General features: G+C 44.7%; 1 protein-coding gene across 14 annotated transcripts in view; it reads right to left on the bottom strand.

Moving 5' to 3' along the window:
• Positions 1-27413, bottom strand: part of APBB2 (amyloid beta precursor protein binding family B member 2) — a 379382-nt gene that overhangs the window by 46748 nt on the left and 305221 nt on the right. For all 14 annotated transcript variants that reach the window (XM_057546265.1, XM_057546260.1, XM_057546268.1 and 11 more), the window contains 2 exons: positions 24812-24958; positions 21579-21706 (listed from right to left, as the gene is read on the bottom strand). In XM_057546265.1, coding sequence (XP_057402248.1) covers positions 21579-21706; positions 24812-24958 — 275 coding nt within the window. The remainder of the gene's footprint in view (positions 1-21578; positions 21707-24811; positions 24959-27413) is intronic.

Genomic DNA, 27413 nt, shown 5'->3' with positions numbered 1-27413 from the left:
GGTTTTATGGGAACGAAAGCTTAGACAATTTCTGGGGACTTCTTTAAGAAAATGAATACAAAAATATCTTCCTTTTGCAAATTTTACAAAAACCATGTGCACTTATCGATAGGCCCCCTCCCCAGGGCCTTGAAAGGGGCCCTAAATTTTAAGCTTCATTATCATAATAGTAAATCCTCCTCTGTGTATTATCTTTCCCCCTAAAGAAAGGAAACTCATATAATCCAGGTTGAGTTCCTAGCAAAGAGCGGAGCCTTCTGACTGAGCAGACTAATCATTTAAATCTGCCACCCCCATCACTTTCTCTTAAAGCCACAAAACTGAAAGCACTATGCCTATTCTCAGCAAATTCTCTCTTCAGCCTAGAGCAGTGGTTTTCTAAGTACGGTCCGTGGATGAAATTAGCCTCACTTGGGAACTTGTTGCTACTGAATCAGAAACTTTTGAGGATGGGACTCAGCCGTCCTTGTGTTTACAGAGACCTACAGCTCATTCTGATGAGTACTGAAGCTTGAGCACCACTGGCTATTAGGCCGTACATTCCACTTTCTCCACTCATGTAGAAAATTTTTTGATGCAAAGAGAGGAGACTATATCATTTAAGCAAGTTCATAATCTTTCTTTAAGAACAAAACAATCTAATCATCAATTTTAACAGTAAGTGTTCCCATTTTTAGAATTTTGGAAAACTATGACACGTGAGATGTGTCAGGATTAACCAGAAGGAGAGAAGCAAATGCTCACAGCTCAAAGTCTACTTTGATGACTTCAGAGTGCACTGATGATAAATTTAAATGAATTCATGACTTATTAACTGAGTGGAAAATGTATATTTGAACACTCCTGATACAGTCAGAAGACTGAATCAGTAACTCCAAACTCTGAATCATCTTCGAAGTTGAAGGAACTTCCCACAAAAGAGCTAAATTACTTACCTCAAGCAAAATTCCTTATTTTCAAAGAGTAGGAGTTGGACCAAATTGGTCCTTTTAACCACCAATGAGCCATTTTATTATTTTAACCACCAAAGGACCTCTTATTTTAATATATATTTCTTCTACAAATAACAAGCTAGTTTGATTTGTCCCCATGCCACTTTTCTCTGTTAATCAAAGGTATACTTAGCCACTACTCATAACTTCTGATCAGCATGAGCTAACCAATGTTGCCACTCTGAGGTGATGTATTTTCATTCCCGCCAGAAGCAAAGACCATTTTAGTTGGCCCGCTTATTTTGCACAAATGCGTAGTTTTCCCTTTGCCCTCTCCTCACCTACAAAATGCAAATAATAAAACCTGCCTCCTAATGCTGTTATTAAGAATTAAAATTAAAAAAACAAAACAAACAAAACCAGATATAATGTGATTAGCACCGCCTCTGGTGGATGGTGGGCACCCAGATATGGCAGTTGTGCTTCCCATGATCATGAATTAGGCTGTTAGAAATCTTGAAATGGGCTCTCTAGTGCACACCTGTGATCCCCTTTTCCGTAAAACACCGCACCACCCCAACCTATGTGGCAGCAGCAGGCCCCCGGGTGACATCTTGTATGAAGTGACCTGGCCGGTCAGTCTGACCAGGATGGGCACCTGGTCTATGCTGGGTATGAGTCTCTTCCCTTAGGAATTTAAAATTGAGAGACTACACTCCAAGACTGGCTGGAAAAGAAATGTACGGGGTCATTTTCTACCATAAGAACTAAGAAGCAGAGACGAGAATGAAGCCAAGAATAGAGGTGAAAGATAGAAGTGATCCTGATACTATTTCAGACCCTGTTCTGTCCTCTTGGACATCCCCCTGCCTCAGGGTTCCAGAAGACACCCAAATCGTCTTTTGCTTAAGATCACTCAAATCATTTTCTGTTGCCTGTGATCAATGATCTTACAACACCCCACACTGTGGTGGGACCCCATGAGGACTGAGGTCAGTTCCAGCTTGGTGATGTATGACCCCAAAAGCAGTCACTGGCCGTGAGGACGGCTGTTCCTCAGCACGCGTCACGTAGCCGCATCTTCCAGTATGTGGGAGTCAAAAAGGACGGGGGCCCTTAGGCAAGACATACACTGTAAATTCAGACTAATGAGAGCCGAAGATACCAGCCCATTCAAAGGCTCCGAACATAGAAGGAGAGACTGAGTGAAAAGGGTTTCATGCTGGAGCCTGTCACCCACCAGCCGTGGCATCCCGGTTAACTCACTTCACCTCCTAAAGTCTCAGTTTCCTCCAGAGTTTCCTCTGAGGTGTACGAAACAATGATGACAAGAGCAACAGGAACAAGAATAATGACAGTAAATGTTGACATAGTCTATCGGTCGGGGGCACGATGATGAACACAACAACGGCTCTAAATATCTGAAGCAGAGGGAATTTAATGGAATTGGTGACATGGGTGATGGAAGAGCTGAAAAGCGAACAGGAGACAGGGAGGCACTCAGAGATCAGCCACAGCAGGAAGCCGAAGGGCCCAAGGAGGTGGGGGCTACCCAGCGGAGCCACAGCCGTGGCGGCCTGCGCAGAGGAGGCTGGAGCCCTGAGCAGACACAGCCTGGAGGCAAGGAGCGGCGAGAGGGACCATGGCTTCCCTTCCTCCTGCTTTCGCCGCTGCCAGTGGCCGAACCCAGGCAGAGGCCGGAAACGCAGCCTGCGGGGGCAGAGGCCAGCAGGGGAGGACGGGACTGGAACTGAGGGCAAAAGGACCAGGGCTCTCACTACGTATGTGCCGGACGCTGTTCTCGGCTCTTTCCAAGAGGAACCCAGTTGCTCCTAGGTGGAAGGCAATGTAATTCTCTGATGAGGAAACAGAGGTACCGAGGGGGTTACATAACTTGCCCAGGGACACATAAGTACTTGGTGGCAGGGCTGGGATTCAAATCTTAAAAATCCGTTTTATTCCTTCCGGTGGTGTGGCAAACAAAAACAAAAGACCACATTGTTGCCAGCACTGTGTGTCTGTTGTTAGACAATGCAAATGTTTTAAAGATTTAATATTCAAACACCGTATTTATGCTGTTTTACCCACCAATGAATGTACGGGGTGTTCTTGGTCCTTTTGAGCACTGCAAACTGCTCTGTGCCAGGAGCTGCTACAAACTCAGAGCCCGCCTGATTCACAATCAGGTACTGAAAACAAGTTTTCCCACTGCATGCATGGTCACAGCACTCTAGAACAATTCTCTCCTTCCTTTCTTCCTTCAATAGATATCCATCAAGAAATCATCAAATTTCAGACATGATGGGTAAGTACTGAGAGTATTCAATATTTGACCCCCCCTTTTTTTTTCAGTTTTTACCTTTCCTGTATCAAAGTTATTGTTAACCAATGACTCTGGGGCAAGCCAACTGTGTAAGGGCCTAGATGAAGTAATAATTCCAATAATTCCAATAATTACTTGTTCAATACTCATGCTGTGTCATGCCTATGTCCTACTCCATGGCCATGGCAGACATGATGAACAGATCACAGAACCCCTCGCTCAAGCCTGGATCTGGTTTCCTGGCTCTTCTCCACCCAGTATTTCAGGTCCTTCACGTCATGAGAGCCAAGATGGTGAGTAACCCCTACTTACTAACCTACCATTAGCATAAACATTTCCTAAAAATAAGGCAAATGTCTAAAGGGACTGCTTTATAAACAAACTAGGCTAGAATTTTAGATTCTGAAGGCAGACAATGAAGTATGTAAAACCACAAAAGCGTTTGAGAAAAAAATTGGCTTTGGTATTTCTTTCTTTAAACTTTTACGTTAGTTTCCTTGCCAATTACATAACTGTTTACTTTTCTTCATAGCCTTAATGTTGTGAAGGCTTATTACCTATGGTACTTATCACTAAATACTAATATTTAGTAAATACTAAAATTTATTGGAATTCACGTACACTAACACATCAGGTTCTATATACTACTTTAGAAATGGAAAAATATGAGGTCACCCCACTATGCGCGTCTGTATTTCTTGAAAGGAACAAAATGCAAATGAATACGCGCTACATTACCTTCAAGCTTAACTGGCAGAGAGAAAAAACATTCAAGTGTCTAAAAATGTAGGTACCAAATCACGTTATACATCATTTTGGAGGAAGACGTAGTGCTCTGGCAATAAACTGCTCATCCGTGAAATGAAATAACCCTTCTAGGAAAGGATGATTAATTATTTAATAAACATTGTGTATTTTTAGATTCACTAAGAAAAATAAATGGGAGGAGCCAAAGAATGGCACAACCAGAGAATGCCAGCAGCAACCAAAAGCTGGAAGTAGAGGCAAGGAATTGATTCTTCCCCAAGCTTCTGGAGGGAGTGGGACCCTGCCCACATCTTGATTTTGGCTTAATGGATGTTGAACTACTGGCCTCCAGACTGTGAGAGAACAAATTTCTGTAGTTTTAAGCCAGCAAATTTGTGATAATTTGTTACAGCAGCCTTAGATAAACTAAGACACTGACCTGCTGAATTCAAGCTGGGAGTTTTGCTGTGTGGCCTCTTCAGCTTTGCTATGACCCAAACGCCAGGAGATATACCCCTATCCTGGTTAGGAGCTTTCAACTCTTTTTCTGAAGCTTACTTCTCCCTTCCCCTGTGTGATCCTCGGCACAAGTAAAAAAAAACTGGGGTGATCATATTAACAACTAAGGAGTAGGAAAAACCACTGGCCCAGGATTTAGAATTCATGGTTTCAGATATAGCTCAATCACTTTTTTTCTGGTGCAACACTAAGCAAGTCATGTGCAAGTTCTGGGACTCATTTTCCTGATCTGTTAAAGGCATAATACTATGTCCTTTGGTCCCTGAAAAGATTAAAGGAGATAGATAGTGTACACAGAGCCTTAAACTATAAAGCATTATATTAAAACATGGAAAGAGTTCTGATTATTCTCCCTTCTCTCCTTCATACAATTAAAAGCATTTTTAAGCACCTAATATAAGGACAGCATCATGCTGAGTTACATACAAGGAAGTATAAAAACATGGTGCTGGCTATCAGGGAATTTACAATCTAACTGGGGACACATACACATTTACAACATTAAGTAACAACACAAGGTTGAAACATTAAGTTCCACTAAGATCTACATGACTACGGACATAAAAGAGATCATAGGGTACTGCAGTGATGTGAATATCCAGTCCCCTTCCTAGGGAAGTATATCTCCCCATCCCCTGAAGTCAGGTTTGGTCACGTAACTTTGCTTTGGCCAGTGAAATGTAAACAAAAGTGTTAAGTGTTGTTCCCAGGCAGAAATTTTAAGAGTCAATGTAGGACTTCCCTAGTGGCACAGTGGTTAAGAATCCGCCTGCCAATGCAGGGGACATGGGTCCGAGCCCTGGTCCAGGAAGATCCCACATGCCACGGAGCAACTAAGCATGTGCGCCACAACTACTGAGCCTGTGCTCTAGAGCCCGTGAGCCACAACTACTGAGCCCACATGCCATAACTACTGAAGCCCGTGCGCCTAGAGTCCGTGCTCCGCAACGAGAGAAGCCACTGCAATGAGAAGCCCACACACCGCATCGAAGAGTAGCCCTCACTCGCCGCAACCAGAGAAAGCCCACGTGCAGCGATGAAGACCCAACGCAGCCAAAAATAAATAAATAAAATAAATAAATTTATAAAAAAAAAAAAAAAAAGTCAATGCATCTTCTCCTCCTGATACCATGGCTGGCAATACTCTAGTCTAAATAGTGACTGTATCGTCTGCCTTGGACACAGAATGAGGACAATACTACAAGGAGCAGTACCTCCAGCCAACATGCCATGGACATTTAGTAGAATGAGGACTGTTACTGAGTCTTTTGGTTGTTACTGAAGCATAACCTAGCCAGTGCTGACTGATGCAAATGGTGACAGAAAAGCTAACAGAAAAGGTGGGACCCTAAGTCATAAGGACAACAATGTCATCTAAAACTTGTATAGGGCTTGGTAGTTATATTACAAAGTGCTTCATGGGACTTAAGAACTCATTTAATTACTTCCTATTACTATTCCACTTAGTACTGCCCATGAAGGCAGGAACCATGAAGTGCTTGTTCAGAGCTATATCCTTGGTGCCAAGCATAGTGGCTGACACATAGTGGGGACTTAATACATGGGTGTCTACTAAGTTTCCAGAGAGACAGATGGGACCATACAAGAGAGGAAGAAGGAGGGAGAAAAGAAATTCCACAGCTTGACACTTCAAGGGAGGAATAAGGACGATATGGCCTTGGGCATGATGAAAGCCACCTTGATAGATCATTTAAAAATACACAGGTACGGGCTTCCCTGGTGGCGCAGTGGTTGAGAATCTGCCTGCCAATGCAGGGGACACGGGTTCGAGCCCTGGTCTGGGAAGATCCCACATGCCACGGAGCAACTGGGCCCGTGAGCCACAATTACTGAGCCTGCGCGTCTGGAGCCTGTGCTCCTCAACAAGAGAGGCCGCGATGGTGAGAGGCCCGCGCACTGCGATGAAGAGTGGTCCCCACTTGCCGCAACTAGAGAAAGCCCTCGCACAGAAACGAAGACCCAACACAGCCAAAAATAAATAAATAAAGAAAGAAAGAAAGAAAGAAAGAAAGAAAGAACGTGAATTTCTTAAAAATAAATAAATAAATAAATAAGATCCAGGAAATTCACGTTAAAAAAAAAAAATACACAGGTACAATTATGGTTAAATTGTAAAGCTTAAAAAAAAAAAAAGATGGTGCCCCTTCCGGATGATGACAGCCATTTCTGTTCTCCTCCTGCCCTGATTAACATACCTCTTTGCTATAATCTGTTCTAACAGCATGATTTCAAGGCATAAGACAATGATTAACAACATTATGATTAAAAGTGACCCAAGATTTAAAGACTTAAGATATACACCATCTTCTCTTCTTTTTTTTTTTTAAAGAAGCACTCTAATTCGTACCGTATAGTCATATTAAAACCTTATCTTTTATTTTAAAAAAATTTCTCTCCCTTTTATTTCAACCCTTGACTTAGTGAATTTAATGAATAGGATTAGGTTTTATCTTTTTAATAAATATCTTCTACAGTTTCTCCTAAGTCGAACAACAACAACAAAACCCAAAGCAACTCAAGCTAGAAGCTATATAGAGATAAATCAAAATATTTCCTCTAGGCAATAAAGGGGCACAGACAATTACTCTAGGCCACCAAATTTGCGGGGGAAATATATTAAGAAATTCCACACCATCCATTAGACATAATGCTTTTAGTAATTGCTGTTTATCTTTGTAATGAGATCCCTGGTGGTGGAGAAAACTAGTCTGGTAAAGCAAGTACCTTGAGGGCTGAGGTGATTTCTGTGACACTATTATTCTCTAATTCATGGAGAAAGCCACAAATGTCATTTGGATTAGTCAATAAATATTAACTGTCTGCAAAGATATATTTTAAAATTTGCTGTTCTTAAAGCCACCCAGGGATTGTACAGGGGGGAAAAAAACACTCAAAATACTCCTCATTGTGAAATGCATAGCATTTACCAATTATTGAATAATAGGGAAATCAGAAAAAAAATCTGTATTTTAAACACTCTATTGGTTAATGGGGCGTTACAGCTGGACTCTGTTTACTTATTAAAATTTATATCCCATTTGCTTCCCAAAAGAATTAAATAGTTTACAATGAAAGGCACACATTCTATCACGCTCTTAAATTAGAAAAGTAAAATTGAAACCAGATGGAAGGAAGAAGTGAGTCTATAAATCAGTTAGGCTAAATATTAATTTGAACCACATTCAACCATTTCTGATCCACAAAAAAGGCAGTCATATAGTTCAGTCTATTATTATTACGGCAATTGAGGGTTTGATTTAACACGAAACTTCCTGGCAAAAAGGGAAAGGTGACAAAGTATGCAATTTTCACCGTAGGCCAAATTCTCTGATAATTCACTGACTGTACTGAAAGCTATGCTTGTGAGAATACCACACTTTTCCGTGCAGGCATGGGGGGTGGAGTGCTAGGCAAAGGAACATCTAAAAATAGAGATCTGTGATAACAGACTGTGATATAGAGTCATCATTCAGAACCCCTAGATCAGTGTAGTTCAGTGTTTTCTAATGTGGCGGGCTCCAGAAATGCCACTGAGTCCCTGAAGTTCATTGGTAGGAAGCAATTAATGTGTTTTATGCTCACCAAGTTTTAAGTGCAAGACAGCTTAGAGCCTTCAACAGCTAAGTTGTGTATTCGGGGCTCTCTGAGAGCAGGACGTTTCCTAACATTATTTTTCTGTGGAATCTTTTTAAATTTAAACACCAGGTATTAAGCTGGTAGAGTGTTCAGTTCAAAGACTTTTTGGAAGAGTTTACCAAAGATCAGTGTTATTCAAACTATAATCAATTAGTGGTCACAAACAGCATTCTGAAAGTTAAACAGAACAGAGTGTAGCAAAGAAACAAATCAAGGAACAGAACACATTGCAGATATAAGTACTGTCGTGTAAAACTTTTGTGTGAGTCAAGGAAAGAGAGAGAGGTGGGAGGGGGAAAAACTAGGTCATGCCATAAACTGTATTTCTTACAGGTTAGGACAAAATAGCTTGAAAGCCAATGACACAGAAAAATAGATGACTCTAAAGAACGTGGGCGTTCACACACAAATTTTTAAAAATCTATTAACTGTCCGGGCAAAATTTATTTTCACGTGGGTAGATACACACATATAATAATCAAGTTAAATAAAGCTTCTTCCTTCAGAGGTGCTGGGGTGTAAGTTCCCATAGGCTCTGGCTGTGCCCCAGAGGAGGGAATAATAGTCAGTTCCATCCAAGGAAACATAAAGGTCTCACCAGGAGGGTTTAGAAAATGAGCAGGCAGGAGAGGGCAGTGCGGGGCAAGGGCACAAGCCAGTGCAGCTGGGCATGTGCACTTGGCCACCATACCGGACGGGAGGTGGAGGAGGCTGGGCAGGGGCAGCCGACTTAAGTATTAAGAGGCCAAAGCATTAGGGTCTGACCACTCCCTACACGTGGTGGGGGTAAGAGGACCCCCAAGTTGTTGACTGTGTAGCTGCCTAGATGGCAGAACCATGACCCACACTGGACTAAGGGCAAAGGTGGCCTGGCCATAGGTTAGCCAAGCAGGTACCACGCACACACGACTATCTACGGCCTTGTGGTTCGCAGTAAGGGGAGAAGCTTCTTTCATGAGGCAGCTGAACTCGTTGGAGTTCAGACAGATGCTTACAGATTTAGGAGTGATTTGTGCCCTCTTATCCTTATCCCAATCCCCATTCCAATTATGTCCAAAGGCAGATGGGGTGGGAGGGCTGCTGAGGGGTCAGGGCCAGGGAGAATCAGACACTTTTGATCTGAACTAAATATCTATTTCACAGATTTGGTAATCAAAGAAATGATACTGGTGCCTCTACTGGTGCTGTATGTAAAATTCCTGCGAAACTTATCCCATAGGCTGTCGTTCTCTATTTAGTTTGTCTCCTGGGACCGACCTGGTTTCGGTGTCCTCCTAGAAACATTTGGTTCTACTGGGCTACAGACTGAGACTTAGATTTTTCTGGCTTTGTTTCCAATAAATTGATACTTGGGAGTTCTCCTTTAGCAGGTGGCAAGAAAGGATTTAGAGATGAAGAGGAAGGAGCCACAAACAATTTTCCAGTTACAAAGGGACCCTCCTTTCTATCATGACCTACCCTATTCTGGGCTGGGCGACTCAGGGTACGGGGCCCGGGCGCGTGAGCCCTACCTGAATGCGGATCTCCAATGGGCCAGGGTGCTCTGTGCAGGTGAAAAGGAGCCTTTGAAAACAGAGCTGGAGCCAGTCACCCAAAGAGGCAGACTTGGCAAGACAGGGGAGATGACTTGGCCTAGAGAAGCAATTAGAAGCACAAGGCACTGCCTGCGTAGAGAAAGGCAGTCCTCATCTGGTTGGCCCTTTCTACTCATGGCCAGCCCCCTGCCGCGTTACTTGACCGTTCTGTGTGCCCCGTCAGCCTCCCCCAACCCCGGGCTCCTTCAGAGCCTGTAACTGGGCATCCCTAACCCCAGCCCATCCCACTCAAGTACTTTCAAACACTCCTTGCCCTTGGACATGTTTCTGGTGTAAAATATCAGGATGAATGACAAAATTTTCTACGTTTTACTTCTTACTCCCCCTACCGTCCAACTTCTCTGGATATGCGAATGGTACCAGAACCAGTCCGTCACCCACTCTGTGTTCCTTCATTTATAATCTAAATGATTCTTCCTGGGTTTAGAGAGATTTACCCTTTCCACTGAAAATGAACTCCTTGGTTCACATATTTTTCATTTGGCCCCAAGCCTGATTTGGTATTTCCAATCTCCGGCCACTGCGACAATGCCTGCCTGATTCTGCTCCCAGGACTTTTTTACCCTCAGAAATTGAGTCCTGGCCTGAGGACTCTGACTTTAATTTCTTAATTCTTGTTTTTGATTTCCTTTCTCTTCTTTACTTTTCTAAAGAGCAGTTCCCCAGGGCACTCTTTGGGAGCTGCCTAGAAAAGAAGAATTCCCAGTTGAAGTTATAATAAAGAAACAGGGCAGCTGGTGCTGGAGCCCAAAGGTTGTGTGCCGCTAAGAGGGAAAACAGGGAACATAACCCGGTTGACCTCTTGCTGAAGGAGAGAGGCCAGCGAGCTGGAGGAGAAGAGAAACGTGGGCCTCAGTGGGAGCTGGTACAGCCCATGCTGACACAGACAGGTATGACAGCAGCAGGAAGTCTTGGATCCCAAGTGACTGGACTGAAAACTCATTACAGGATAATTTTCATAAATTCTCGCTTTTCTCTATTAAAAAAATAACTCCTGCATACACAATTCATTGCCAGGCTTTAATTCACAGCTGTGATACATAAGCACCAAGTCTGGTTTAATAAGAGGGTTAGAAACACACTAAGCCACTTGGTTGGGGCAGGGAGAGGGGAGGTTCTAAACATCAGTGTTGGCCTTTGAAGGGGCATCACGTCATCAGTCAAGACTCACAGGGAACCAATAACAGAAGAGTTTTAGATATTTAAAGTCAAAGACAAAATAATGTGAACCTCCCATGTTTTAAAATTTCTCCTGATTTTAATAATCTCTTACAGTTGACCCAGGGTAATGTTTCAAGGAAATATTACATTCTTAATAAAAGTATTGCCACTGGGGACAATGCCTGACAGTTCTATGAAAGCACCTTCACATCTCTGCCATTCCAGCAAAAATCCCCACGGCAGATGGAGAGGCTGGGACACTAAGTCCCCAACACCAGTGCCAGGGAAGAAGCATGATTAAATTGCACATGGTGGGATTCCTATACCAGTATTCCTTCTCTTGGCCAACCTGGCTCTCAGAAACTTGACATAATTATATGTGGTTGAGACTCCCTGAGTTCCACCCGATGTTCTCAAATTCATCTTCTCCAGTAACCAACTGTGCACCATGATATTGTAATATAGTAAGAAATATATATTTGGTTTCCGTCCATGATTCCTGACACAAAGCTTCCAAGACCCTTGTAATTTCCTGAGTGGTACGAGCATCTTCTGTTACAATATTTGGTCTTAGACCCTGGTTCCTGACACAAGAGCTTTTAAAACCCTTGGACTCTCCAGAACGACAAGAGTACCTTTTTGCACATTAATGAGATGTCTGGGGACCCTTACATAGCTTCAGAGTGAGGGCTGCTCCCAGAAAGACCAGGTTGTGATTAAAGGGTTGGAACTTACAGTCTCACCCTAACCTCCAGGGAAGGGAGAAGGGCTGGAGATTGAGCTAGTCATCAACAGCCAATGATTTAATCAGTCAGCCTATGTAATGCAACCTCCATAAAAACCCTAAACAACGGGGTCAAGAGAGCTTTGGGGGTCGGGGATCGGTGAACACATCCAGGTGCCAGGAGGGTGACATACCCCAAACTCCACGGGGACAGAAGCTGATAATCCTTCTGGACCTCACCCTTTGTGCTTCCGCATCTGGCTGTTCATTTGTATCCTTTATAAGAAACTGGTAATAGTAAGTAAAGTGTTTTCCTGAGTTCTGTGAACCGTTATAGCAAATCATTGAACCTAAGGAGAAACCTCCAAGGGAACCTCTGATTTATAGCTGCTCTCAGGCAGATGTAGGGGTGGCTTGGACTTGTGACTGGCATCTGAAGTGAGGGCAGTCTTGCAGGGACTGAGCCCTTAACCTGGGTGGGGAGAGGTCTGGGCTAACTCCTGGTAGTCAGTGTCAGAATGGAAGTAAATTGTGGGACACCCAGTTGCTGTCGGCAGAGACCTGGAGAGTTGCTTGGTGCGGAAAACCGACACATTTGGTGTCAGAAGTGTTCTGTGAGTGAAACGAATCGGAGGAGCTGCATTATGTTCTCAATCATTGGATTCACCAGGAAGCCCCAAATCTCAGACGATTACATTTAAGTAAAAGAGTTCAAGGTGATAATCTGTGTACGAAAAAGTGACTGTCCATTCATCTGCGATAACATAAGGCTTTTAGCGATTTATCAAACACCTAATCATTTGTTGAGTATATACGACAGGCCAAGTGACCAAGTGACGCTTTGGGTTACAATAGTTACAACTTTTTCTGCTCTCTAAGACACGAATCCATGTCTGCGTGGGTCATTAGGCTTCTTCTCCACTGACACTACTCTTATTTCTGGTTTTGGAAGGCTCTAAGTGTTCCAAGAAGATCGCAGTACTTTCAAGACTGACAGAGAATCACTGGAGCCTAGTGTGATGGACCACCCTCATGCCAAATCCAGAATGGGCCATCCCTCACCTGGCTTGGGACTCAGGGGAAGCGTGAGATGGAAGGTGCTCAGGGGTCATCACCAGAATTTTTTGCTGTTGACACGACAATCTCAGGCTCCCACGCTACACCGCCTGGTGCTGAAACATGCTTATGAGAAACAATGGACTATGCACTGAACCGGTTATCAAAACACAGGATGCGTTCCTCAGAAGAAACTGTTGTCTTTATATATCCACTAAGGAAGGATCGGCTTGAAGACACTCTCAAGGCATTCCTCTGAGGGAAACTTTTCTTCGACAATCACTTACAATGTCTTTCCTTAAAGGTTATTCTAGATTGAAAGTATTAGCAGGCATCCCAGCATGATTAATAGAAGGCAAGAAGGCCACTTCTATAGAGATAAAATATAACTACGGTGTAAGTCAGCAGAATGGTCAAGTAAATCCTGGTGCCTCTGCTTATCATGTGTCTATATTAAAAAGAAATTAGCTCTAGAGGTCAAGATAATACTGGAGCATAGGGAGAGAATTACTGCTCTCTCCCTGAAGACTTTTCTCCCTGAGGCAAGGCAGCATATACCTTAGATTAAACTTTTATCAGATCTTGGGATTCCATCTATCTTTCATTACTGGCTGGCTCAGAGAACCCTCTGACTACATGTCATTAGGAAGCTCTCCATCCTCCCTGTGAAGACCCGCCTCCCGCCATCACTCCTAGGAAAAGAAATAGTGGCAAGGGGAAAATCGAGATAACTTTCAATTAGATCAAAAACCAAGAGGCCCAGAACTTCCCTGGTGGTGCAGTGGTTAAGAATCTGCCTGCCAACGCAGGGGACACGGGTTTGAGCCCTGGTCCGGGAAGATCCCACATGCCGTGGAGCAACTAAGCCCGTGCGCCACAACTACTGAGCCTGCGCTCTAGAGCCCGCGAGCCACAACTACTGAGCCTGAGCTCTAGAGCCCGCGAGCCACAACTACTGAGCCCATGCGCCACAACTACTGAAGCCCACGTGCCTCGAGCCCGTGCTCCGCAACAAGAGAAGCCACCGCAATGAGAAGCCCGTGCACTGCAACGAAGTGCCCCCTCTCGCCGCAACTAGAGAAAAGCCCGCGTGCAGCAACAAAGTCCCAATGCAGCCAAAAATAAATAAATAAATTTATTTTAAAAAATGTGGATATTGAAAACATTAAACATTAAAAAAACCCCAAGAGGCCCACTATTTCTAAAACCCTGTCACCTAAAACAGAACTGCCCTTTATCACTGGCAACTTCTACCAATTTAGAAAGGATGTCTCCTTGGCACACATGCTGTTGTGTCACCACAGTGTGCAAAGCTGAACATAAAGAACAGCTCCACTCACTTGCTCTCCCGAATGCCCTCCTCAGGGCAGGCACGCCCCCATGCTGCCTCCTTTAGTCAGTGCTAATTCCATTTAAGGGTCAACTCGGGAGCGTGCAGGCAGGAGACAGGAACCACACCAGTTACTGGGACAGAAAGAAGATCATTTAAAGACCTGTAACTACAAAACTAAAAAGGGAATAGGAAGAAGTTATCATGGAGGCAGCAATTGCAAGAGGGGGCTGTGACCTGGAGGGTGGAGAGAACAAAGGGCAGAGGTTGGAATTATCAAAACCTAGAAGCTTGGAGAAGCCCCAAGCTCTGACACCGAGGAGGTGGTGCTGCTGGGCTGGTGTCTCTAGACTTGAAGCAGGGTGGGGACCCAGACCTTTAAAGAGGGCATCCCAGCCAGTGGCACTGGTGGCTCTGAAGAAGGGGAATGATGAACGGTTCTGCACTTCTGTGGGTGCTGGGAAAAGTGCGTCAGAACTGACGCAGCGGGATGAAGAAGTTGTTCTAGGAGGATGCTCAGACACAGGAAGCAAGTTCCTTCTTCTTCCTCCAGCCTTGCAGCTCCCTCTAGTCAGAGTCTAACGAGCAGCAAACTGGAGAAGCAGAAACGTTTTTGCAGAGTCCCAGCTCCAGTCTCACAAAGCAAGCGGAGAAGGGTGGGTTTGGAGCTGAGGGACAGCAGCTTAATAACTGGCACAGGAAACAATAGGTCACAGGCTGGGAACGCTGAGGTGATTCCTTTTCAGACTGTGTCACAGGCTAGTTGTTTCACCTCATCTTTTTTAATAGCGGTATTAACTTGGCAATTGTTGGCCCAGCTAGAGACTCCATTTCCCAGAATCCCTTGCAGCTGCATGTGGCCAAAGAGATACGAACAGAATGTGGGCATAATGTTACGTGTGCACGTTCCAGGTCCCCTTCAACTTACAGACAAGTCCCCTGGCTGGTCAGACTAGGAAGACACTGGAAGGATGGCAGAACAGGACTTGCCTTTTCCACAGACTTCCTACAAAAGCCACAATGACTGCCTCATTCTATTCTGAATGCATGTTACTGTAAATGCTCTTTCTGGAAAGAACCAGGCTATACTGGGTCCTCCACATTTGGGTCCCCTATTATTTTTTTCCTTTCCTTTTAAAATTTTTTTTAATAAATTTATTTTATTTTTATTTATTTTTGGCTGTGTTGGGTCTTTGTTGCTGCGCACAGGTTTTCTCTAGTTGTGGTGAGCAGGGGCTACTCTTCATTGCGGTGAGCGGGCTTCTCATTGCGGTGGCTTCTCTTGTTGCGGAGCACAAGCTCTAGGCACGCGGGCTTCAGTAGTTGTGGCACGAGGGCTCAGTAGTTGTGGTGCACGGGCTTAGTTGCTCTGCGGCACGTGGGATCTTCCCAGATCAGGGCTCGAACCCGTGTCGCCTGCATTGGCAGGCGGATTCTTAACCACTGTGCCACCAGGGAAGCCCATTTTTTCCTTTTTAAAACAACCCATTAAAGATGGAAAAACCATTTTCAGCTCGGGGCCATATCTTGTCAACCTCTGCTTTTAATTCACACCTGTGGTTTCATCTCCCCAAGGAAAGAGACCAGGCCTCGAGTGCAGCGTTCTCTGTCTCCCTGCTGACCCCAGGTTATTTGAGACCATCCATTATCTCTTGTCAGATTAACAGAGGAGCTCCTATTTGGACAGAGGACAATTCCAGGAGTCTGTCTTTGCCCTGTCACAACTAGATGGGTCACCTAAGGCAAATCATCCCCTTCTGTCCTCAGTTAATCTCTAAAATAAAGAGGTTGAAAGACAGTGGTTACGAAACCACTTTTTACATTTGAAAGCCTACAAGTTACAGTTTTGCATATTCTGACTAACCTCAGCATTACAGCCAGGATGCCCATGCACCCCCCAACCCCGTCCCAAAATTAAGCAGTTTTTCCAAAAGAATCAACACAGGACAACACTGGCAGGAAAACAAAAGCATGAACTATGTGTGGCAGTCGACTTCTAAAGCAACTTAAAACCAGGGGCTTGGTGGATAAAACCAGTTGGGAATATCCCAAGAGAAGAGAAAACGAAAAAAATATTCAGTGCACTTGAGACTTACTACGTTATTTAGATAAAAATTCCTGAGATCTTAACCAGATAAAACAGTTAAGTCAAAGATAAACAATTGGGGGGGCTTCCCTGGTGGCACAGTGGTTGAGAATCTGCCTGCCAGTGCAGATGACGCGGGTTCGAGCCCTGGTCTGGGAAGATCCCACATGCCGTGGAGCGACTAGGCCCGTGAGCCACAACTACTGAGCCTGCGCGTGTAGAGCCTGTGCTCCACAACAGGAGAAGCCACGACAATGAGAAGCCCACGCACCGTGATGAAGAGTGGCCCCCACTCGACGCAACTAGAGAAAGCCTGCGCACAGAAACGAGGACCCAACACAGCCAAAAATAAATAAATAAATAAATTTATTTTTAAAAAAAGATAAACAATTGGAAATTTATGAATAATCTATCACACAGTAAGATTTTATTAAAAATCGTTCATCAAAAGCAGAAAAGAGACACATAAAACACCACCTCAGAAGAGAAATTCTGCTATACAAACTATAAGCACAAACAGTATCACAGGGTCAACATTTAACCTGCATAAGAAAGTGCTTTTTAAAAAGCGCTCGTGCACAATGGCTGTGATGGCTGCTTTTAATTATAAAGGAATTTTACCTTCATTAGAGCAGGCCCAGTGGGGTCTCCACGTATAATGGTTATTTATTACAAGGAATTCCAATTTTTCCTAAAGACAAAAACAGCAATCTAGTGTTGCCACTAATTTAAATTAATGAGTTTACTGACCAGAGCAGCGTTTCCCAAAGCGTGTTCCATGAGACTGCATTTCCATGAAGAAAAGCGTTCCAGTCCACATCAGGACAGGAGAACCTTCCAGAGGGTCCAAAGCAAAGGGGCCTGATGCACTTGGTTTAACCCACTTTCCCAACTGACCCTAGATCCCTTTTTTTTTCCTTTCAAGGGAAGTCTGTGAACATTTGACCTGATTAGTGCTCCATGGTACACCGACCTGGGAAATCCCACTTATGGGATCTGAAACCCTGGACTATATACCATCCACCCACTTTCCTTTCTCATGGGAAACAGACAGGATTAGCAGATTCTATTGCCTATTGGCAACGTACAGAAGGATCTGTGTGCCCCTTCCCTTACCTGTCACAAGAAGCAAGGAAAGTCCCAGTTTAAGGTCTCCTATGTTCAGAAGTTATGTCTGCTTGCTCTTGATATCTCTTTAAAAGAATAAGGAGAGTGCCGCTTCCCAGGGCCGAATGAATAAATAGGAGAGCTGTGGCCGCAATAGCACGGCCCCTGAAATTGTTGTGAAATCCCTCCCACCCCATCCTTGGAAGGGCAGCCCGCAGGTCCGTAGAGACAAGATGAGAGGTGGCACTGTGGTCACCTGCCCCAGTCACTGGGGGCAAAAATGCCAGTTCTACAACCCAGGGCCTCCTTCCCACAGGGGTGGAAGCAGAGCAGGTCAATCTGGGTGCTCCCTGGTGCTGCCTTTGATTGGAAATACAAGGCTCATGAAACCCCTTTCACCAGTCCCATCTCCGGGAGCCTTGACATTTATCTCACTGTGATCAAAAGGAACCCAAGTAGGAGGAGGGAGCCCTCCCTTTGCCTGGCAGTAATGCACATGGGCTCCAAGAAATGCCATAATAAAGGCAGGCGTGACTCTCAAGAACAAGACAAAAACTTCAGTCCAGTCCTGCAACCACCAGCACCCAACAGAGAACCAACGTCTGATGCGATGGCGACTTCTCAGCCATTCATAATAAGAGGCTTCTCCAAATCAACCTGGGGGATCGGTGGGGTGTGTCACAGCTGGATCACCCCCTCACCCAAAGTAAACTTACTCCATAAGGAATTTCTTCAGAGCAAATCAAATCCACTTGAAAGCCTTAAGAAAATGCTAAACCCAAAACATCTTTATAAATCCTGAAATTACATGGCTCAGTGAAGCACTCTGAATTTCAAGACAGACTGCGCCCTTCAAGCCTCTGGTATACATACTTTTCATATTCATTTTAACCACATCAAGAAATTCCCTAAGAGATTCCATTTTCTCGGCAAGGGAGGTTACAAAAGAGAATGTGAAATGGACTCATTTTCTCAAGCAAAATGAAACACTTTTATGTTTTATTCATGCAAAGTGTAAACTCCTTTCCTTTGCAGCATTACAAATTGAATTTGCTCTTGTAAATTGCTGTAAGGAAAAAAAAAAAAAGGAATCAAGAGCAAAAGAAAGTATTAAAAAAAAAAAAACAGGAATACAAAGGCCTTCTTTTAGAGAATGAAAACTCAGGGGTCCAATGGGAGAAATACAACCTTTCACTGACAAACATACTTTTTTATTTACTGTTTCAAAAGCAATCTAGCTCAAGGGCCCCCAACCACTACATGAGCTTTTCTGAGGTCCTGACAGCTGATGCAGAACCCTCAGTCTATTTCTAAATTACACTTATCTGCTAACATTGAGCAAGAATAAGAAATGGTTTAAAAAACATGAGTAACTCAGCCCACATCTCAAAAACATAATCAAGGCAAGGTAACCTAATTTACACTGATATCACTGGGTAGCAAGGGGAGTGGTTCTTCCTGCTTTGTAGGACAACTGAACTCAGTGTCTAAAACAGGCTCTTGCCCTCTGTTATCAATGATAAACTGTCCTCGAAACCTCCCTGAGGTCTGACCCCTCCCTCATCCTCCCTGTCTTTGAAAGGAAGCCATGTAATTAGCTGTCTCTGCTAGTGGATGTTGCTTTAACGAATCAAGAGCTAACATTCATTAAGCATTTTCCACATCCCCCATCAGTGGGCCAATTACTGTACACACAGAGGCACATATATACACGTGCTTTGTGCTCCTTATTATCACCCTCATTTCACAGATGAGAGAAACTAAGCTCAGGGCTTGAATAATTTTGTCAACTGGAATTTGAATCATATTTTCTCCCTGAACAAAGAGCATTTGGCTTTACTTTAAAGAGTTGGGGTGAACTGAAAACCTCATCGATGAAATCCACTCACAAGCTAACCTTAAAAAAACACAACCCGGGCTTCCCTGGTGGCACAGTGGTTGAGCGTCAGCTTGCCAATGCAGGGGACTCGGGTTCGAGCCCCGCTCTGGGAAGATCACACATGCCGTGGAGCAACTAGGCCCGTGAGCCACAATTACTGAGCCTGCGCGTCTGGAGCTTGTGCTTCGCAACAACAGAGGCCGCGATAGTGAGAGGCCCACGCACCGTGATGAAGAGTGGCCCCCGCTTGCCGCAACTAGAGAAAGCCCTTGCACAGAAACGAAGACCCAACACAGCTAAAAAGAAAAATAAATAAATAATAAAAATAAAGGAATTCCTTTAAAAAAACCCAAAAAAACAAAAAAAAGAACAACCCCTCGGAGGCTTCCCTGGTGGCGCAGTGGTTGAGAGTCTGCCTGCCAATGCAGGGGACACGGGTTCGAGCCCTGGTCTGGGAAGATCCCACATGCCGCGGAGCAACTAGGCCCGTGAGCCACAATTACTGAGCCTGCGCGTCTGGAGCCTGTGCTCCGCAACAAGAGAGGCAGCGATCGTGAGAGGCCCGCGCACTGCGATGAAGAGTGGTCCCCACTTGCCGCAACTGGAGAAAGCCCTCGCACAGAAACGAAGACCCAACACAGCCAAAAATAAATAAATAAAAAATTAATTTAAAAAACCAAAACAAAAAAAACCACAACCCCATCCAGTTGTACACGTATATAATGCTCTTCACCTTGGCTCCTGTCTTAAAAACAAACTTGGAGGACAGGAAGTAGGGAAGGATCAAGTATCTGACACTCTTCCATCGAGGCTAAATGTTTTTAATGATGCATGAACATCGTCAGGTATTTTCCTCTGTAAAATTAATCAATTCATGCCAATGCATCAACTCCAGTGCTCCAGCTCTGTTAAGCAGCTGAATGACAGGTGTGGATGCATAATCTATCCACTCATTTCCCCCCAAAGCACCTGGCCCAGCTGTCACCGTTCATCACTGTTACACAAGCTCAAAGACACAACTGTGCTCCCACGAAGGTTTATCCAATCAGCCGTCAGAGGACATTGCAGCTCTCTCTTTTGCAGACCGTTTCTCACCTGTGATTCCAGCAGAAATTTTTGCTTGTTCTTTGATGAATGCTTAACCACTTTCCTTTCAGGCTTAGGACTTGGAACTGAATCAAAAAACTATCAAATCCACTACTGCCCATCTTTGGGAGACAAAGGATGGCGAAGCCAAGGCAGAGCCGCCTAGAGGACCCCATGACCCAATAAACCAGGATGCCCGGGACCGGAGCCACCCCAGGGGAGCAGCCTCTCTGTCGTCTGGGATTTTCAGCAGCTTCGGCAATGCTCTTGCCCCTTTTCAACAGAGCAATAAATAATCATCCTATAGCTTGTCCCTAAGTGCTAGGAGACCCTCGGGTATACCTCGAGAGTTGACAAAGATTAATTTAATTCAAGAGTTAGATGCATTTCATGTAGCCCAATTACTTAATAAAGTAGCAAAGTATGATGCCTGTGATTACTGTCACTTTATTAGTTAGAATATGTACTTGAAAATCAGAACTTCCTTGTTTCCAGTCACTCTGGAGAGCAAAAAATTCACAACACATCTATTAAGAAGTACTTGCTGGCAATGACGAATATTCAGTAGAATCTCAGAAAAATACACATTGAGTGGAACTTTGGTATGACCAGACATTTCAAACGTTAAAAGAGTTCAGCCAACTTCAAACCCCAGAAGCTCCTTATCAGCATGAGTTAATGATCTAAAGCTTGCGATTTGGATAAACAACAAGGTCCTACTGTATAACACGGGGAACTATATTCAGTATCCTATGATAAACCATCATGGAAAAGAATATGTATATCTATGCATATCTGAATCCCTGTACAGTTATACTGTACAGTGTGAATTTTGCTGTACAGCAGAAATTAACACAACATTATAAATCAACTATACATCAATAAAACAAATTTAAAAAAATAATAAAGCATGTGATTAAAGGCTGTACAACCTCTCCCTTCCAACAAGCTCTCTACAAAGAAAATACCAATAGCAGAGCATCTGAAATAGCTGAGACTCAACTTTAAAACAGACTGCAGAGAAGACAAAAAAAAAAAAAAAGGTGGGAGTTCAGAAAGCCTGGAAGAGTAGGGAACTTAGATGAATGAGGATGATGAGTGGGGTTGGGGGGGGCAGAGAAATACATGGAATCAGAGGCAGAATCCAGAGTTGACAAAAGGTTTGAGGTACAGAAATAAGGAACAGAAGGAGCTCGGAGAGTTGACGAGGCAGGGATAGAGATGTGCTTTAAGTTTTTACACATTTCTATAGAGAGTCTACTGTCAAGTTTTATATTCAGCAACATGCAGTAACAGTGAGGCCCCGCTTCAGGGTTAAGCTAAAACTGGGGCACCGGGTGAGGTGACAAAGGACAGCGCCGGCCCGAGGCACTCACCGGCCGTTGTCGCGGCCCACGCCCCACACGCGGATGCTGGCGATGGGCTGCGTGTGGAGCGCGCTGTGGTCCATGGGGTCCACCAGGCTCAGCGTGTCGTTCTCCAGGACCAGGTACATGTCCTTCCCCTGGGAGTCAACGAGAAGACAGGTTACCTTCCTCGCAAAACCACACGTCCTCGGGATGTCTGTGGCTACCTGGGGGTGTCGGTTCAACGATCAAAAATTCACCCCTGTAATTTGTTCTCCTAAGAGAGAAACATCCCCTCCTGATTAAAATATTCATAAATCTTTCATCTTCCCCTCACATGCCCAATTTCCCTCTCCTGCTCCAAATCCTCTGACATGTGTCCCTAGCCTGCTTTGTAGCTGGCTCTCATTTTTAATTATTTACACTTTGAATCTTTACTCTAAGAAAAAAGGCTAATGTCGGGTTCCCTGGAGAATCTGGTCTCTTACTGACTCCAAGTCTGTCATCCTCTCATAACCCCTCTGTCCCCATTCCTTCCCCTCTGGCCAGACCCTACCAGGCATTCCCTTGACGCCCTTCCCAGGTCCACAACGATGTCTGTCTCTTCTCAACTTTTACACCACTTCTTATCTGTGTGATCTGGCTGGTAAATAGCAGGCACAGCTTTGTGACACTTCTCGGTGCTACAATGGCTAACGCTGAAGTGACTTTATCACATCTCAGATATTATGCCACAGGCTTCAGGTTCCTTGGCTCATGAGTGCTCTAACTTGCCTCAGAGTTTGGTTTTATTATCTGTGATTAGCGGATGGGAAAACTGAGGCTTATAGGTTAAGTAACCTGCTCACGGCCTAACACAGAAGCCGCGAGGCCTTTAGCTGCGCATGTGCTGTTGTGATACCAACACGGGGGAGGCTGAGGTTTCTTGCATCACGCGTAAGGTTTTCAGGTTTTGGTCTCCTGTCTCCCCACATATTGGCTCTTTGAGGGTAGGAATGCTAGGCCATCCAACTTCACTCCCCTTGCAAAACCTCAGGCATAATTTTAAGAAATTATTAAACTGTCCACTGAAGGTCATGGTCAGCCCAGATGCTGTGGCTTGGACGCTAGGGAGGTCTAGCAAGGCAGCACAGTGAGGCTTCTTGGCAGATCTTCAAATCCAAAGCAGGACAGATGCTCCTTGGTCTGGTTTTTGAGAACGATATTTCAGGTCCCCATCAAAGGTTCTCAGAGTGAACACAGGCTCTGCTGCCGAGGTGGCAGACATGGGTGTTTCAGTGCCTCTGCTTGTCAATGTCTAAGCCAAGCGTCTACAGATGAGATCCAGGATGAGCTGAAATCATCCCCCCACCCCGCACTGAGCTGGGTGGTGCATTTCTTTTGGGTTGATTCAGCTTAGAAACCACAACTGGTCCACACAAAGGCAACACAGGCCATCTTCGTCAATTACCTCTGTCGACAGTCATCGTATTATTGGACAGAACCAGTGACAGCTGCCAGCTGGTCATCTGAAGTGAGAATGGTTGGCTGAGTGTGGACTATCCCTGAATGAAAATGCATCGTGGCTTCTGTTGAGTTCATCAGGCACACTCGTGTCTTCCCGTATGTGCCCTTTCCCTTTTCTCATGAACACTCAGCAACTCCTGGTTGACCACTGTAAAGTCTTGCTAATTGCTTTTTGTAACCCAAATGACCAATGCTTATGCAGGTGTCATCTAAAGATGGGACACTCATCTGAAAGTCATGACTTTATTTTCAGTCAGCCGTTCAACAAACCTTTAAGGAGTTGTGCTGTGCGTGGTGAGGCATGGCAAAAAGTCACAGCTCATAACCCTAAACACTGAGCTGTACTTTATATACTATGAACTAGAAACACTGCTTGCAGAATTTATCATTTCAGAAGAAGAGGAAAGAACTGAGAAAAATAGGAATGACCTAGCGGGGGCTAACTAGGTGGGAAGGCATAGCAGATTTTCAGGCATTGCTGGCCCATCCAAAGCTTTCTTTCCTGCTGGAATCGTGCCAATTGGAGATTCCTTTAGAATCTTACTTAGCTCTTCTAAATACCTGGTGGTATTCATTAGTCTCTCACACAGCAGTATAGATTACGCCAGTCGTCCTTCTAAATCCTAGCTGAGATCTATGCCTTTGGTAGAACAGCATTTTGAATGAAGGAGAGAGAAGACAGATGAATAACTTGGTGGGAGAAATAGGCCTGGGTATTGGAAAGGTAACGCAGTGAAAGTATAATAGAGGCAAATACCAAAAAAGTGTCCTTTTCTTGGCAGGAGAAAATTCTTCCTCCTCTCCCCCCATGCCTGGCATCTAAGAGTCTGGTTGGCGATGCAGGTCAGCCCCATTCTAAAGCAGACGGACTCTACCACGCGGAGCCTTGGGAACCTACCTCCTGCTGTGACAGTGCTGCTAGGACAAAAGGTGACAGGGGCTCCTAACAGCCCAATCAAAAAGCAAACTTTCGCTGCCGATGCTCTTAAGTGGGGACCGATCAAGTAGAGTGGATTCACGCAGACCACTATCTCGTGATGCTCCTCATGTGCTTGTCGTACAGGTCTCAGAGCTTGGGAGGAATATAGCTTTTCCAATTTCACGTGATTTTTATACAAATTTGGTATTTTTACTCATTACTTTCCTTTCTGAAATGATCTCAACTAACATTTCGAACTGGAATTGCATTGTTCTTCAGAGTAAGAAAGAATGCACAGGTATCGATTCCAAAACTCATGTACGAGGTGGATTTTCAGATCGCAAATAAAGAGGACCGTATTATAAAAGGATGACGTGTCAACTTTTAGAGAAGGGGCAACAACAGTCTTGGGTGTGTATGTGGGGGCCGCGTTCCCCTTTGAGAATGTACTCTGGGAGAGGGATGGGTCTTCTTCCCAGAAAGCTGCTCTTGTAGACTCGCACATCCAACTGTGCACGGAGGTTACGGGCTTTCTGGGCCCTTAAGTCCATCCATGGATCCTTGGGGACTCAGGATACCAAAGTAGATCCTGTCATTTAGACACCAAGAAATGCCCTCTCCCAGGGCCCCAGTCCCCAACGGGCTCTGGCAGGGCTAATAGGTAAATCACAGGTGCATCATGTCTACACCAGCTGCCTTCACGGGAAAGTGCCCCCGATAAATACCTTCATCAGCCCTCACTACCAAATCTCTCGGCTCTCAGAGCTCTGGGGTCTCGTGAGGAGCAGTGGAATGCAAGCAAATCTGCCATTAATTATTTTCACCTGTTACTACTTACCTCTCCCCAGATGCCGACTGTATCACGGATGTCATTTTTGCAGTAAGAAAGCTGCCTGATGCAGTTGTTGACGGCAACACTACTCTTGCCAGGGGCGAGGTCCTCCTCCGCCATTTCCACCCATCCCAGAGAGCGCACAGCAAAACACTAGGAGGAAAGTCAGAGGACGGGAGATTACTCACTGGCCACAGGTCAACGTATCTTAAAATCCTCTACAAGGTGTACTCAATGCGTCTTTAATTACTACAAAATGTTCAATCATCTAATTTAGCAACGAATCCTAGATTGTTGGAAAATTAAATTGTGGCTGTTTTTTGCTATTAAAAAAATGTAGTAGGACTTCCCTGGTGGTGCAGCGGTTAAGAATCCACCTGCCAATGCAGGGGACACGGGTTCGAGCCCTGGTCCGGGAAGATCCCACACGTTGTGGAGCAACTAAGCCCGTGTGTCACAACTACTGAAGCCCGTGCGCCTAGAGCCCATGCTCCGCAACAAGAGAAGCCACCGCAATGAGAAGCCCGTGCACCGCAACGAAGAGTAGCCCCTGCTTGCCGCAACTAGAGAAAGCCTGCGCACAGCAACAAAGACCCAATGCAGCCAAAAATAAATAAATAAATAAATTTAATTTAAAAAAAAAATGTAGTAATAACTATCTTCTTGCCTAACTTTCTGTGTGTGTGTGTGTGTGTGTGTGTGCTTGTGAGTGTGTGTGTTCAGGTTTTTTTTCTTAGAACAGATTACTAGAAGTACAATTACAGGGCTAATGGGTATAACATTTCTAAGCACCTGTATCTAGTATAAGGCAGGTTTTTGTTTTGTTTTGTTTTGTTTTTAGAGTAAGAAATGTAACCCCTGTGAAATTTGTTACTTGTTAAGCACCTGGGAGAAAGAATTAGCTACATGTTTGTCACTTGTTTCTAATAACAATGAGGCAAAATGTATTCTCTAATAACCAGAAATGAAAAAAAAAGAGGAGGGAAAATGTGCTTTCATGATAATAGGTCTCAGCGTTTGTTACTAGCACCAAATCCTGAAAGCCTGCAGAATGGACAGACTTGTGAGATACCTTAGAGCACAAATTCCATTTATTCTTTTATCATTTAGAGATATTTGATTTGAGATCACACTCCTTGTCTTCCTTTTAAAAGTTCAGGTATTCAATTTTAAGAAATACAGAAAGTATCTTATCCATATTGTAACAAGCAAAAAAATCCAAAAATTTATAAAGAAAGAAGTTCCTGGGACATACGAGGGCGATCTGGCTAGAGCATCTGCCTAGATGTTAATCACCAGGTTTACCAGGTGGCTGGAACTGCGGTTTCTCACCGTGACCTGTGACCCGGGTCTCCTCCTGAGCTGCACATCAATTGAAGGGACCACCTTTGATGGACAGGAGGGCAGATAAGGTGCCACACTTCTGTGGAGCCAACAGGCTGTTTCTCAAAGAGTGTCTTCTGAAGTTCCCCAAAGCGAACTTCATAATAAAATGAAGAAATGCAGCAAACCGTCCCAAAGTGACCACATTCACTCTAGTTCAACCGTCTCTGTTTCAGACCCCACACCCAGACTTGGCGCCTCCTTCCTGAATTGCTAATCACACTTTCTCAGGGGAAAAAAAAAAACACGAAAAGACCAAAGGCAAGCCAGTTACGCTAACAGAAGGTGGATCCTCATGTCCTAAAGGGGAAGGACTGAGGTACCTGGGTCACCAGCTGGAGCGGAACAGCTCCTGCTCACTAACGGTGCACATGATGCCTTTTACAAATACACCAAAAAGAGAAGGTCATCCCTACAACAACGGCAAAAGCTACTCAGGACCCTGTGTCCTGGGGAAAGGTTCTGGGAGATGTCCTCACATTTCATGTGCTCATGTGTATCTGCTGGAGGGAAACTGCCCAAGGGGAAGAGGATGCCACAGGTGCAAGGGCAGCCCCTTACCCAGAACTTCACGGGGCTATGCCCAGGAACTTCCCTCCCTTGTTGGTTCCCAACATAGTCCCGCGTGAGTAAACTCACAATGCCACAACCCAGCCCTCCCCCGCCATTTTCATCTTGTTACGTACCACCTTGTAATGGAAAAACTGAGCTTTTCCACCTTTACCAAATGTGTGGAGGTTTTCCTCCACACCAACAAGCGATTCTCAGACACCAGTAGGGTGTCCGAGAATTCTACTCAATTCTGACACCATCTACCTGGATAGAGCGTCAGATCCTGCAGGTTAAGGGCTCAGTTCTACAAGACTGTCTCCCCCAACAACTGCCCGCCCCACCTCCTGCCTCCGCCAACTTCAGATGCCAATCCCAAGTCCAGGGTGTCACCGGTACTTCTGGCCGACCAGCTATAGATCGAGGTTTGGACGACCCCCTTCTTGAGTTCAGTTAATTTGCTAGAGTGGCTCACAGAACTCAGAGAAACATTTTGTATACTAGATCACTAGTTTATTATAAAAGAATATAACTCAGGAACAGCCAGAGGAAAGAGATGCACAGGGCAAGGCATGGGGGAAGGGCCCGGAGCTCCCATGCCCTCCCCAGGTGCCACTCTCCCCAAGTTCCACGTGCTCACTGGCCTGGAAACTCTCTGAACCCTGCCCTCTGGGTT

The sequence above is a fragment of the Balaenoptera acutorostrata genome, chromosome 5, assembly GCF_949987535.1.
Source record: "Balaenoptera acutorostrata chromosome 5, mBalAcu1.1, whole genome shotgun sequence".
In the NCBI taxonomy this organism is placed as follows: Eukaryota; Metazoa; Chordata; class Mammalia; order Artiodactyla; family Balaenopteridae; genus Balaenoptera; species Balaenoptera acutorostrata.
This window is presented reverse-complemented; position numbering and strand designations above follow the sequence as displayed.